The 12,121-nt window shown below is 35.0% G+C and overlaps 1 protein-coding gene across 1 annotated transcript in view; it reads right to left on the bottom strand.

Moving 5' to 3' along the window:
• DOK6 (docking protein 6) overlaps nucleotides 1–12,121 on the bottom strand; it is a 254,260-nt gene that overhangs the window by 40,302 nt on the left and 201,837 nt on the right. The window contains exon 7 of the mRNA XM_050315022.1: nucleotides 6,879–6,996. Within this exon, the coding sequence (XP_050170979.1) occupies nucleotides 6,879–6,996 (118 nt within the window). The remainder of the gene's footprint in view (nucleotides 1–6,878; nucleotides 6,997–12,121) is intronic.

The following is a 12,121-nucleotide window of genomic DNA, read 5'->3' as shown; positions in this document are numbered from 1 at the left end:
CTTACAGAAGCTTAAGGTTAATGTATTTGAGATCGTATCATGTTCCTTCTGTAAAAAAGACATGTTTTAAACTTCATAGTAATCAAATAAGAATCAATGTCATGCCACTCCAGACAAGTTAAATATACATTTATATGATGCTTCTTTATGTCGTAAAGATTAGAACATGAAGGGGGGAGGTGGATCTTTTTTCCACTTAAAGTAGAACACAATCAATTGCACTTGCCATCCTTCATCTTGGCTTCTTTCCCTGTTGCTGCTGGCAAAGCTGGTATTATTAACATTCTCCCCCTCTTCCTGTTACACAGCCTATTTTCAAATTTACGTTTTTTCTAGTTTATAAAACATTTTATGAACACATTCTACTGAAGTGTCAATTTCAGTATTTTTTTTGCTTTATGTAATAATTAATGAAAGAAAAAGAAGTATAACCAGGTACTGCAAAGAAATACTGAAGAAAACACATTTTTTTTCGCCCAAGTATTTTTTTCACTAACATGCAGGTTTCCCCTCACCCCTAGTTGTCTCAAAGGGGGTTTAATCATCCACGATTTTGGGTGATCATCTGACTGGTTTGTCAGCATAGAAATATTTCAATTTGTTTGAAATTACAAAAATGAACTGGCAATCCTCTTGATTCTAAGTGTGATAACATATTTAACACAAAATCAGATAGTCATAGCTAGAGCAGTCCAGATTTATTGGTGAAACAATTTAATAGAAAAGAGCAGTTTCACAGAATTGATCTTTCAAAAGTATTTCAATTTTCTCTTTGATATAACAACGCAAACCTTTCTTCTTCAGGCAACCCAGTACTAGTGGCAGTATCCATGGAGGTGGTTATGCTTATTCTCCCATTACTGATATTCTCCTACTGGGCTACAGCTCTGATACACTGCAGGTCCTTGAATTTTATGATACAGCAGAGATCAAATGACTGTAGCACAACTGTAGTGAGCCTTAAGTAGGGTAAAGATTCCTGGTTTCACTTAGGCTGAGTTAGGGCTCACTCTAACAGTGAGTGAGAAGGTATTGTCATGACGCATTTATGAAGCCATTAAGCTAAAACATAGAAGGAAAGTTATAGTTAAGAATTTGTGTAGTTTGCACTGAAGTTTGCACATTTGTTGGTTTTTGGAGGGGAGAGGAGGCAATCAGCCAATATTTAACTGCTCTTCTTACACTGAGCTTTCAGCTGTAAGTTCAGACTGCAACGACTTCTGTGCTTTCTGGTCGAGCACAGAATAACACCATTGACAAGTGATCTCACTAAAGGATCATCTTCTGAGAAAAAGGGCATCAAAATACAGAGTTTAAATGAAATCAGAACTTCTGTATTTGACAATGAAATATACTTTATAAGTATTTTTGGCTTTCCCTGCCACCCCATTTTTTGTGGGTCATAACTGCGATAACCTCTTAATTCAGCAACAGTTTATCAGAATGAATGAAATACGTCAAGATACTGTTTAGGATTTGTCAGTTGTGCTCTTAATTAGCTACAGCAATCAATGTTGAACAAAATGAAATTCTTCTTTACTAGTTTCTGAGTAATACACTTCCCACTTCCAAAGTGCCATTTTAAAACCAGTCTAGTGATGCACTACTTTGAACAGAAATTCAAAGCTATTGCATAAGACTTGAGAAGCACATTATACAGTCATTCTAAATAATGTAGCTCTTATGCAGTTTATACTCAGTAAGTATCTTGTTTCAGGTGTCCTTTATTCATATCTCAAATTTTATAGGCTTCATTTACTAATGTGAAAGTCCTGATGAGATTCAGCAAAGGAAATGGGAATGTGGCAGGCTATAAAGCATTTCAGCTTTAGCTGCTGGTAGACACTTAGTGAAACATTACGGAGAGATCAGGTTTATATAACAGATATATTCTAACATTTTATGTTATTCACATTATTCAGGCACCAAGATTAGATGGGGAAATGGATTCTGTACTCTGTTGCTGGGCTTATGAACAAACAATGGAAATGCCAAAATGACAAATGTTCTCCCATTCATTTTACATACTTTAATTTGCAGAAAACTGCAGAAGCCGACATGAGAATTTCCTGCAGGATTAGCGTAAAGAGGGTTGAACAGGATGATTCAGACCCCTCTAAATATTTAGCATCTCAAATATTCTCTGATTATTTTTGGTGACACATCAGAGTTTCTACTTTGAAAAGGCTGGAAACCTATGCAGGTGGGAGAAATTACTTGTGTATGACTTTGTTTTCCTTTTACATACAACACCTTTTAGCTGAATGAGTTAATACTATATGTTATCCTGCTTAAAATAGAGTAAAAAAAAAAAAAAAAGAGAGAGAGAAGGTTGAGTTGCCACCTAACAAGGCCAAAAGACAAGGGGAAATGCAGGCTTGCTTACCAAGGTCAAAGAGGAGCCAGAGCTTCCCTCTGTTTTGATTTGCAAAACTAAGTTTATGTTTCTTGCATCTTTAGTGTGAAACACAATAGCTAATTGTATATAAACAGCAAAATTTCTACAGACTTCATAGAGGTCATTTTTTATTTTTGTCTGGTTTTGGTTTCGACATGTATTTACAAGCTTAAGTGATGTTTCCAGCCAAAGTTTTATCTCACTGAAGACCATAGTTTCATTTCTCAGAATTCCTCACTAGGTTTAAAAATACAACTCTAGAGCTTAGCAGGCATCTTAGTATTTTTTTGTGTAATTTATTCACTTTGATATGAGTTTCCAACAAAATGTGCTAATCATTTGTGATAGAGCAAATATTTGTTATAAACAAACTGTGATAAGCAATTTACTGCAGAAAAAAGTATTAATGTTCTCTTTTTAGAGGAAAACATGTAAAACTGGTGTAATTCTTATATAAATATATGCTCCTTCACATAAGTGCACTTACAGAAATGAATAAAATTGCTTATGTGAGTAGGTGTTCATCACTTTGAGTATGGATAGCAAAACCAAAGTTCAAAAAATGAGCACAAGCCAGATCAAACACAACAGGAGTGACTGAAAGCATTTCTTAATTTTGAATTTCTTGGAAAAAGACCAGGCTGTAATTAGACTTTCTGAACATAATTTCCTCAGGGATTTCAATAACTGCAATACGAAAAACTAATGAGCATTCCAATATCAAAAATTTATTTGGCCTTAATTTTATAATAATATACAAACTGACTGTGTTTAACATTTGTATCATCCAAACTCTATAGGGCAATAACTAGAGTTCTTCAGATAGCTGAAAATTCAGTCTGCTGAATTCTCCCTTTTTCATCCTAAGCAAATTTAAAGCCTTACCAAAAAAAAAAAAAAAAAAAGGATTTATTCTCTTTAATATCTTTTGTTGTATAAAAACACATGTGCTTTATTTGTCTATTTTAAATATATTGTGTAGCAGTGCTAAATTTTATGCCATGTATTAGTAACAAACAACGAATTGTAAGGAAACATGCAAGGTATTTTTTTCCCATGCTTATATGGCTCTTTTACTTTTTTCTTCTTAAGCATGATTTCAGTTAATAAGGTTAATCCTGGCTTCTAATTTTCATACTTTTGTAGATCCTGATATATAGGGTGCATAACATACCAATGAATGTTTATCTTTTGTTGGGCTCAAATTCTTTATTCTTCATTCTTTATTCTTTCTATGAAAATGTACAATTCATTTATGTCATACTCATGTATGCACAAAAATGGTATGCAGATCTTTTTCTCTTTTTTTATCTCTTAATTAAGCTATTTTTTGATAAAAAATATCTAAGGACACTATTTAATTTCTGAACTGTAACTAAAGACAATATGTACACTTTAGAAAGAGGTACTGTGATTTGTAAAGCCATGGGTATCGATTGGGATTTTAAGTGAAATCACTCCAGCACAGAAGTTTAGATCAGAATTCAACCTGATGGCTGTAAAAACTGTGCTACATTTTGGCATGGCAGCAATTCCCCTTTTTATTGTGCAGTACTGAGGCTTGTCCCATGCCTGACAGCGCATCAGATAGAGAGGAAAGGCAACAAGCAGTACTGAAAGGGCAGCACTGTGTCAGCTAATGAGACCCCACGTCACAACCTCCACAGTGGCTGTGGATCACGGATGGAAACTGTTTGACCTGCAGCACTGCACTGTGAAATTTGCAGAGATTGCTGGTAGTGATATGGTGACACTGGTAAGAGACAACCAGCAAGTTCTTCCAATTGACAAGATTAGACAACTAAATTACTTTTATCTCAGCAGTGCAATCAGGAACTGAAAGAGTGCAAGGAAGGTGCAAATGGAAGAAAAGCTGTATAAAGATAGAAACAAACCCATCTCATTTTAAGATATTTTGTGCAACCTATGTTCCTTTAGTACTGTTATTCTGTGTGTTAGTCTCCACAGGTCTTTACATGTATTTTCATGGGCTAATATCTGGTGATAGACCCAATACCTATTTATTGAATTGCCTTTTCTCATCTGAAATGCAGTCTTTAAAAAACCAAAACCCATAAAACTCTCTACCTTCTTACTCCACAGCATATTCATTATCTGATCAACTCACACTACTAATTAAGTTAAATTTGACTGCTAAATAACTCCCAAAGAGCCAATTTATCTCAGGTAGTATGAGCACATATTCATTTCTTCTTATACATCACCAGCTGTTATTAATTAAATTCTGGTCACTTCAGACTGCAAGTTTGAAATAATTGCCACTATGGAAACACTTGTACTTTAACAGTGAGCTCAGTTACTACTTTACAGATATTGATAGTAGTCTGAATACAGGTAGACACCACTCCAGTTATTTCATTTCAGTTTATGAGTTTTTAGAGGTATGTGGGGAATTTCCAAATTTGTTTCTCGAATGTATAAAGCTTTTTCATAAATACCTATGAAGTGCAGAACTAAGTTTGATGGATTATTCTCTGAAGAAAACATCTCCTCTCTGAGAGGACATATACCTTTTGAAGCTCAGAGGAAATCACAGCAGCAAAAAGTGATTTTCCCCTCTGCAACAGCCCCTCTCAGCTGGCTGCTGTAAAAAGGTGAGGGTTGAAGTGGTGCTCACAATCTGCTTCCTTGCTACCCACCTTCCACCTACATCCATGAAGCTTCTGTGGGCTGATGCTTTGACAACCCTGCGGTGCAAAGACTATCAGTATGACAGGGGATTAGGAGGAAAAGGTGTACTCTGAACTCCCTTCATTTTCTGTACTAATACATTGCATTTAATTAGTCATTGCAGCAGAAGGAAGGTTAAAGGAGATCTTCATTACAGATAATGAATAATATTCTTGCATGGAAAAGTTTTGCAACCAGGGGGAGATTGTGAATGTCCTGTGGATGCATTTCTTAGCCCACTGGTAAGACTGAATTAGTCTCTTCTGAAATCAACTATGCTTTCTCAAGTTTAAGTCATCATAGTACATGTAAGAAAAACGAAAATCTTAAATTCTGAAATATTTATTAGTCCCATGTTTCAGTGGAAGTGATCATAAAATCTGCATACTTCCAGAAAGTAAAATTCTTGCATTTTTATTAATACATTTCCAATATGTTGAATCCTGCACAGCTAGGTGGTATAGATATTGGACTATTAATTCATATATAAAGTTTTGCTTTCCCTCATTTTGAAGGCCATTTATAAGAAAAAAAAAAGATTGTAGAGAATGAATGTAACACATTTACTGTCTTATTGATGAAGAAAAGACACATGAAGAACACAAAAGGAACTATAACATCTCTACAAATAAACTTCCTTTTGCATTCTTATTGTGTCCATGGAAAAATACCAGTGATATGATGAATATTTTTAAGGTGATGTACAAGTAAATTTTTTTTTCCCAAACAACTTCTGGAAGATTATTATTTTTTTTCACATTACTGGTATTTAAATGTAGGACTATGACCATGATTAGAAACTAACTTTGTCCTTGCTCTATGGGGGATGATGGGAAACAAATTCTTCACCCTTTAATGAGCCACCCACTGAATTCACAGCTCATCTGCTGGTTTTAAGTTATGTGATAATTTACAAAACAAAACATTTCATGTCTTTCATCTATATACTGCATTTCACTTATTCTCATGAAAACACGTACCATTTTTTTTGCATTAGATACTCTTGTTTGTGAGCAGTTTCTAACCTCCTATCAAAATATAAAATGCTTATGCAAAGATATTATTAAGAAAGAAGTGAAACAAAATCCTTAACGCCTTTAGAAATTTACAAAGAAATATGTTTATGAAAGGCTACTTTTAAAAGGTCTACATTAAAAATGCAAGGATAATTTCAGTTTCCAAAAAGATACAAATCAATTTCAGCTTAAGAGCAGTGAATCATCATCATCAAGTTTTGTTAATTATAGCATTTAAAGGCTTAAACAAATCTAAACATATGATAGAAAACTGGAGACAGAAAAAGATGAGTCTATACAGAAGGCCTATGAACTGGTCAAGTCAACACTGGTCAAGTTCTTATATATATCTGACTTGCCAAGCAAATTTACCAAGAATAGCTCTTATTCCTAGAATTACTTTGTTTTAATCTTGCAACTCATATAGCCACTTTATGTAGATTTAATTAGGCACCCTGAGGTTGCCCAAATACTTGCCCCATCTTATTGGAAGAAAATACTAAAACAACCTGACATTCATTAGCTACTGAGAAGCTACACTGAGCCAAATTGTCTATCCAGCTTTATGTGGTGATTCTAGGGATAATTTTCACCATTACTTTACAAAATGACTGAAAGAAACCTGTTTTATGTAAATTGGGAATCCTGCTGAGGTTCCTGACAATTGATAAAGTGAAATGGAGAGAAAATAACCAGTGCAAATAAGAAGCAATTTTCATGAATTCTGGTCAAATGGAAAGAAGCTAATGGATATGACATTATAAGCAACTTGCCTTGTAAACTGTAGATTTCTCCAACGCTGTTCTGCCGGGTGATGTGATGCCAATATGCACTACGAGGAAGTGAGATCGACTTGGATAAAGTCATCGGTTCAGACAGACTGGTCTGGAGCTAAAAGCCAAAGCAAACATAAATGGAAGATCATACATAAGCATAAGTGATAGGTAATCTCAAAACTGTAAACTGAACCTATGTTGTCATGAAGATACTATTTCCTGAGTTACCATGGGTTTTATGCTATCATTGGAACTGTGTTATAAGCATCAGCACCGTTAATGCTCAGGAAACAGCTGTAAAAGTGTGTCTACATATATAGGTTCATTAGCACAGGTTAATATTAGGACATCAGAATATGTTCCTATTTATCTACAGCTATTGTTGTTGCTGCCAGAAGTTTTTTATTTTCTTCTTTAACTTTATGATAATGATGGATTAGCATATGCCCGAAATCTTAAACCCCTCTACAATCACATTTCTTTTTGGTCATTTAGCCTGCATATTGGGTTGAATACCCAGAAAGATGCTAAGTGAGAATCTGAGACAACCAGCAGAGAATTAGCAATGAAGAGTCATTAATCTCCTAATCCTCCTTTGAATGGGAGGCATCTCATCACCAGTATCAGGCTCCAGCCTCAAGAGTAAATCTTCCTAGTCAGGGAGACTTCATGTAACTGAAATAGTGAATTGCATGGTAAGTGTACTAGAGCTACAGCACAGAACCCTGACAGGAGGAATGTAAACCATATTAAAGAGATCTCTGTCTCCAACAAACTATTGATGTGAGTGAAAGACTAGACTAAGCTATATACAAAAAAGAAAAAGGAAGGATTAAAGTATTCTGGTAACCTCTCTGGATATTCCTGTATAAGTCATGCTTTCTGTGTCTAGAAGAAATTAGAATGCATCTGCAAATTTTTTACAACTCTGGCTTTACAGAATATAAAATGTGATCAATAATTTTTGGGATCTAACAAACCATTATAACATGTTGGGCATAATTTTTTCAGAGGATGTCTGGAAGGATCAACACTGAAGGACCAACTATGTCTGAAGATTTAGAATGAAAAACTTAGTTTCAGGAGTGGCACCAGGATGATGAGGGTGGCTCTCTGAAAGCATGTGCCTAGAAACTCACATTTTCAGAGAGTTCAGCTACAGAGCAGAAGGTATTTAGGTCTGGATCATTTACTGCAGGCTAGTGATTAACTCCTAGGGGTTCCTCATTCAGAATCATAATGCCAAATTAAAAAAGCTCTTTTTATCTGCAGAAATTCATGTTATTCTGTAATTTAAAACAAAACACAACCCTCACCCCAAAACTTTAAGAGACAGTATCTACACAAAGATTATTTAAATTTTGAGTATTAACATACACTGATGCGTGGCATATATTTTGCTTCATGTTAATCTGCTGTAATTACTTCTGTTGTTGTTTTCTTGAGAACTGTCATCAAAATTACTCCCTGTCTAAAGCTAAAGTCTTTTCTGCTCATTTATAGAGAAGTATGACATTTCAGTTGTCGGTGGTGCAGATCATCACTGGAAGACATTTGATATCAATTAAAGAGCTTGCAGAAACATTTCCTCCATTGAAAAAGAAGTTTAAAATACTTATGACAAGAATTCTATTTTTAGGGAGAGTTGAAGATTTAAAAGTTTATTGACATGCAGAATTTCCTTTATTGTAGAGAACAGGATAATAACAAACCTTCTAAATTATTTTACCATATTAGTATAGCAAGGGTTAATAAGTGTAATTTTGTTGAGTAAGAAAATTACATAAAATCATCTAATTTTAGTTTACAGGTGATTTATTCATAATTTATTCACCCAAAAGGTAAATTAAAGTCTTGACACAATAGGCAAAACTTTTTCCTTGTATGCATTCTGAAAAAAACAATTCCAGCAAACAGAATCATGTTCACTATGGTTTATTATCTTAAAGCTAAATCCATGGATTGAGTGGAAGTGGTTTAACTTATATCATTATTCTTGATCTGAGTTAATTAGTACCTGCCTGATCTGACCAACACTGATGCAGAACTTTATTTGCAAACATTAAAGCTTTGGAAGAATAAAAAAAAAAAATCTGTTCTCATTATAAAATAAGGTAAGAACTGCTCTAGTGCAAGCATTCATAGTACTTTGTTTCCTCAGATTCTCTAATTAAAGAACAACTTTTGATATCACCTTTTGGATAAGAAGTATCACCATATGCTAACTGCAATAGGACCAGATGAGCCATATTTCTTCAGGGGCTCCATAGAGAAAAAATGCAATTTCTGGTTTATTAAAATAATAATAAATCTACTTTGTATTATCTACTACCAAACCCCTATTTTCTCTAGACAACATCTGTTGAACGTTGAGGGTGGATAGGGAGGGGAACTCCAGTCTAGAGGCTTTCCTTTTACCCCTAGTCCTGGAGGGGAAGGTGCCCTCCCCCTCCCCGCCACCATGCGGTCCCCATGGTTCCCGCAGGGATCACAGGAGACAAGCTGCTGGCAGGGTGAGCAGGCAGAGAGAGTTTTATTGTTCTGGTCACTGTTTAAATAGCTCTTGGGGGAATCACAATGTAACCAGTGGGAGTCCAGGAGGTCTTACAAACCAACCAATTACAAGAAAGGGTTAACAACCAACAGGGAGACTTTCAGGTATTTCTCAGGACATTCCAAGGTACAGTGAGGGATCTTGGGAAGGAGAAAGGTTTACACAAAGAGTTACAATCACCATTTTGGAAGCATGTTCGCTTTAACAACATTACAAACTTCTGCATTCTTTTATATACTGCAACAAACATCTTATACATTAGACTGTGGGTGTTTCAGATAAAAACTTGAAACCAAGGTGAAAACAGACATATTATCAATTGTTCATTCAATAGCTATTCAATAGCTCTTTGCTATATAAATAATTACAGCTTAAACCAGAATGTAATGTACAGAGATCTACTGCTTCAAAATCCCTTTTCCCCAGGTACAAAGGAAATTCTAGTAGTTAACTCTGCTAAAATAGAAAACCAAACCAAACAAACAACTTGTAAATCAGGAAAGATTCACAGAACTGTTTAACTCTTAAAAAATTAGGTGCTCAGGTTCAAGACCTCTGGTGTTCCAGACCAATGAAAGACATCATGCTCATAAGTTCAGAGACTTTGTCCTAGGTCTCTTTCATTTTTTCACCATGCCTCAGAAAAAAAGAAAAAAACAACTGACTTCTCCTTTATACATTTTTGATCCAGCTAACTCAAAAAGAGAACACTGCACTATGGAATATAATTAAACAACCTTTAAATTTTCTTCTTTTCTCAAATCATGTACAGTATCAGTTTCCTGCACATATTTCTTTCTGTCCTTAATTTAACACAAACATAACAGTTAAAAATATATTTTAAAAAATTTCACCTATTTCATAAAGCCTATTTACCATGTAGAAAACTAAATCAACATCTCTGAGTATGGATCTCTTCTTACCTAACAAGCCTAACCTGTTTCTTCCAACACTGACACATTTTCCTCAGGAACTAACAAAACAAGCTTAGATGCATTAGCATCACCTGTACAGAAAGGGCCTATAATGGCAGAGGTAGCACAGACACATAGAAGAGATAGATGTTTTGATCTGGGAATGAATTTGAGACGATTTCATGCCTCTACTCTGCTCTGCTGAGACCCCACCTGAGAATACTGAGCCCAGCTCGAGTCCTCAGTATAAGAAGGACAGGGATTTGCTAGAGCTCATCCAGAGGTGGGACACAAAAATGATCAGAGGGCTGAAAGACCTCTCCTATGAAGACAGACCGAGACAACTGGGGTTGGTCAACCTGGAGAAAAGAGTTTCAGGGAGATCTTACTGTAGCCTTCCAGAACTTTAAGTGTATATGAGAAAGACAGGGCAGACATTTTAGCAAGGCCTGTTGCAATAGGACAAGGGAGAAAAAGAGAGTAAACTTAAATTGGACATGTGGAGGAGATTTTTTTATGATGGGGTTTATCCCTGGGCACATTCAAGGTCAGGCTGGACAGGGCTATGAGCAACCTCGTCCATTTGAAGATGTCCCTACTTATTGCAGGGGCGTTGGACTAGATGACCTTTAGAGCTCCCTTCCAACCCAAAGCATTCTATGATTTCACTGAGGGTTGTTTTGCTGTGTTTCATCTATGTACTGACCTCAATCTTTGGTATCTAGGTATAGAAATATGGAGCAAAATAAAAGCAGTGTACCCAATTAAACATACATAATATATTAACATAGCATTAAATAAAACATGCATCTACAATGAAGAAGGTGCATCTAGAACTTATGCGGGAAAAAGTGATGGTGGAATTAGAACTTAGGTTAAAAGAAAAGTAGAAATGCCTACATCAAAACCACATCAACTCAAGGATTTTTTTTGGTGGGAATATAAGAAAAATCCATTACTAAGGAATTTTTGTTATCTAACATAAAATACCTAGTAGTTAGCTTTCCTCCATTTCCTTCTGAATCTGTCTTTGATAAAATATCTTTCACACAGTGAACATTACATTTCTTTCTCATATCCAAATGCAATATCCAAACCCAAAATATCTAAATATTAAGTCATATGAAGCCTTTGCTTTGCCAGTGACAACTTTATAATTCTTAAAGGTCTACTTGAATAAAATAGACATAAAAAAATAATAAGTCTATTACTGTGTCACTGTAAGCAGTTCCCCATACTTTTCATTATTGTTCTTTCATGAGAAAAGGCTTAAGGACCAAATTTTCTTTTAATTCCCATAGGCTATCTTCATTGACTTAAATAGATTTTTTACTCAGATAGATATATGTTAACTGTATTAGGGTTCTGGGCTTTGATCTTTTTAGCATATTATTCTCTCTCCTTTTTTTTTTTTTTTTTTTTTTGCATTAAAAATGTCAAAACAGTAAAGGTAACAGAAAATATATTTGGCTCAGGGAGACCAACTGAGAAATACGCAGTTCATTCCATTTTTTTTAGCCTACAATAAAGGCAGTTTGCTTTTTACAGATATGCTGTGAAAATAGGTTAGTTTATTACAGATAAAAAACCCTGTCTCATTTCACATTCTCATTAATGTCTTTAAACAAACAGCAAGCAAACTAGGTCACAGAAGACTAACAAGAGTTTTAGTCTTGAAATATGAATCAGAAACCACTATTTAGTTTTTTTTTTTTTAATAATTCTAAAGAAGGTTGTTTTGTGTTGTATGCCTTGAAGAGAAAGGGGACTTC

This window comes from Myiozetetes cayanensis, unplaced genomic scaffold (assembly GCF_022539395.1).
Source record: "Myiozetetes cayanensis isolate MyiCay16 unplaced genomic scaffold, myiCay2020 scf1, whole genome shotgun sequence".
In the NCBI taxonomy this organism is placed as follows: domain Eukaryota; kingdom Metazoa; phylum Chordata; class Aves; order Passeriformes; family Tyrannidae; genus Myiozetetes; species Myiozetetes cayanensis.
This window is presented reverse-complemented; position numbering and strand designations above follow the sequence as displayed.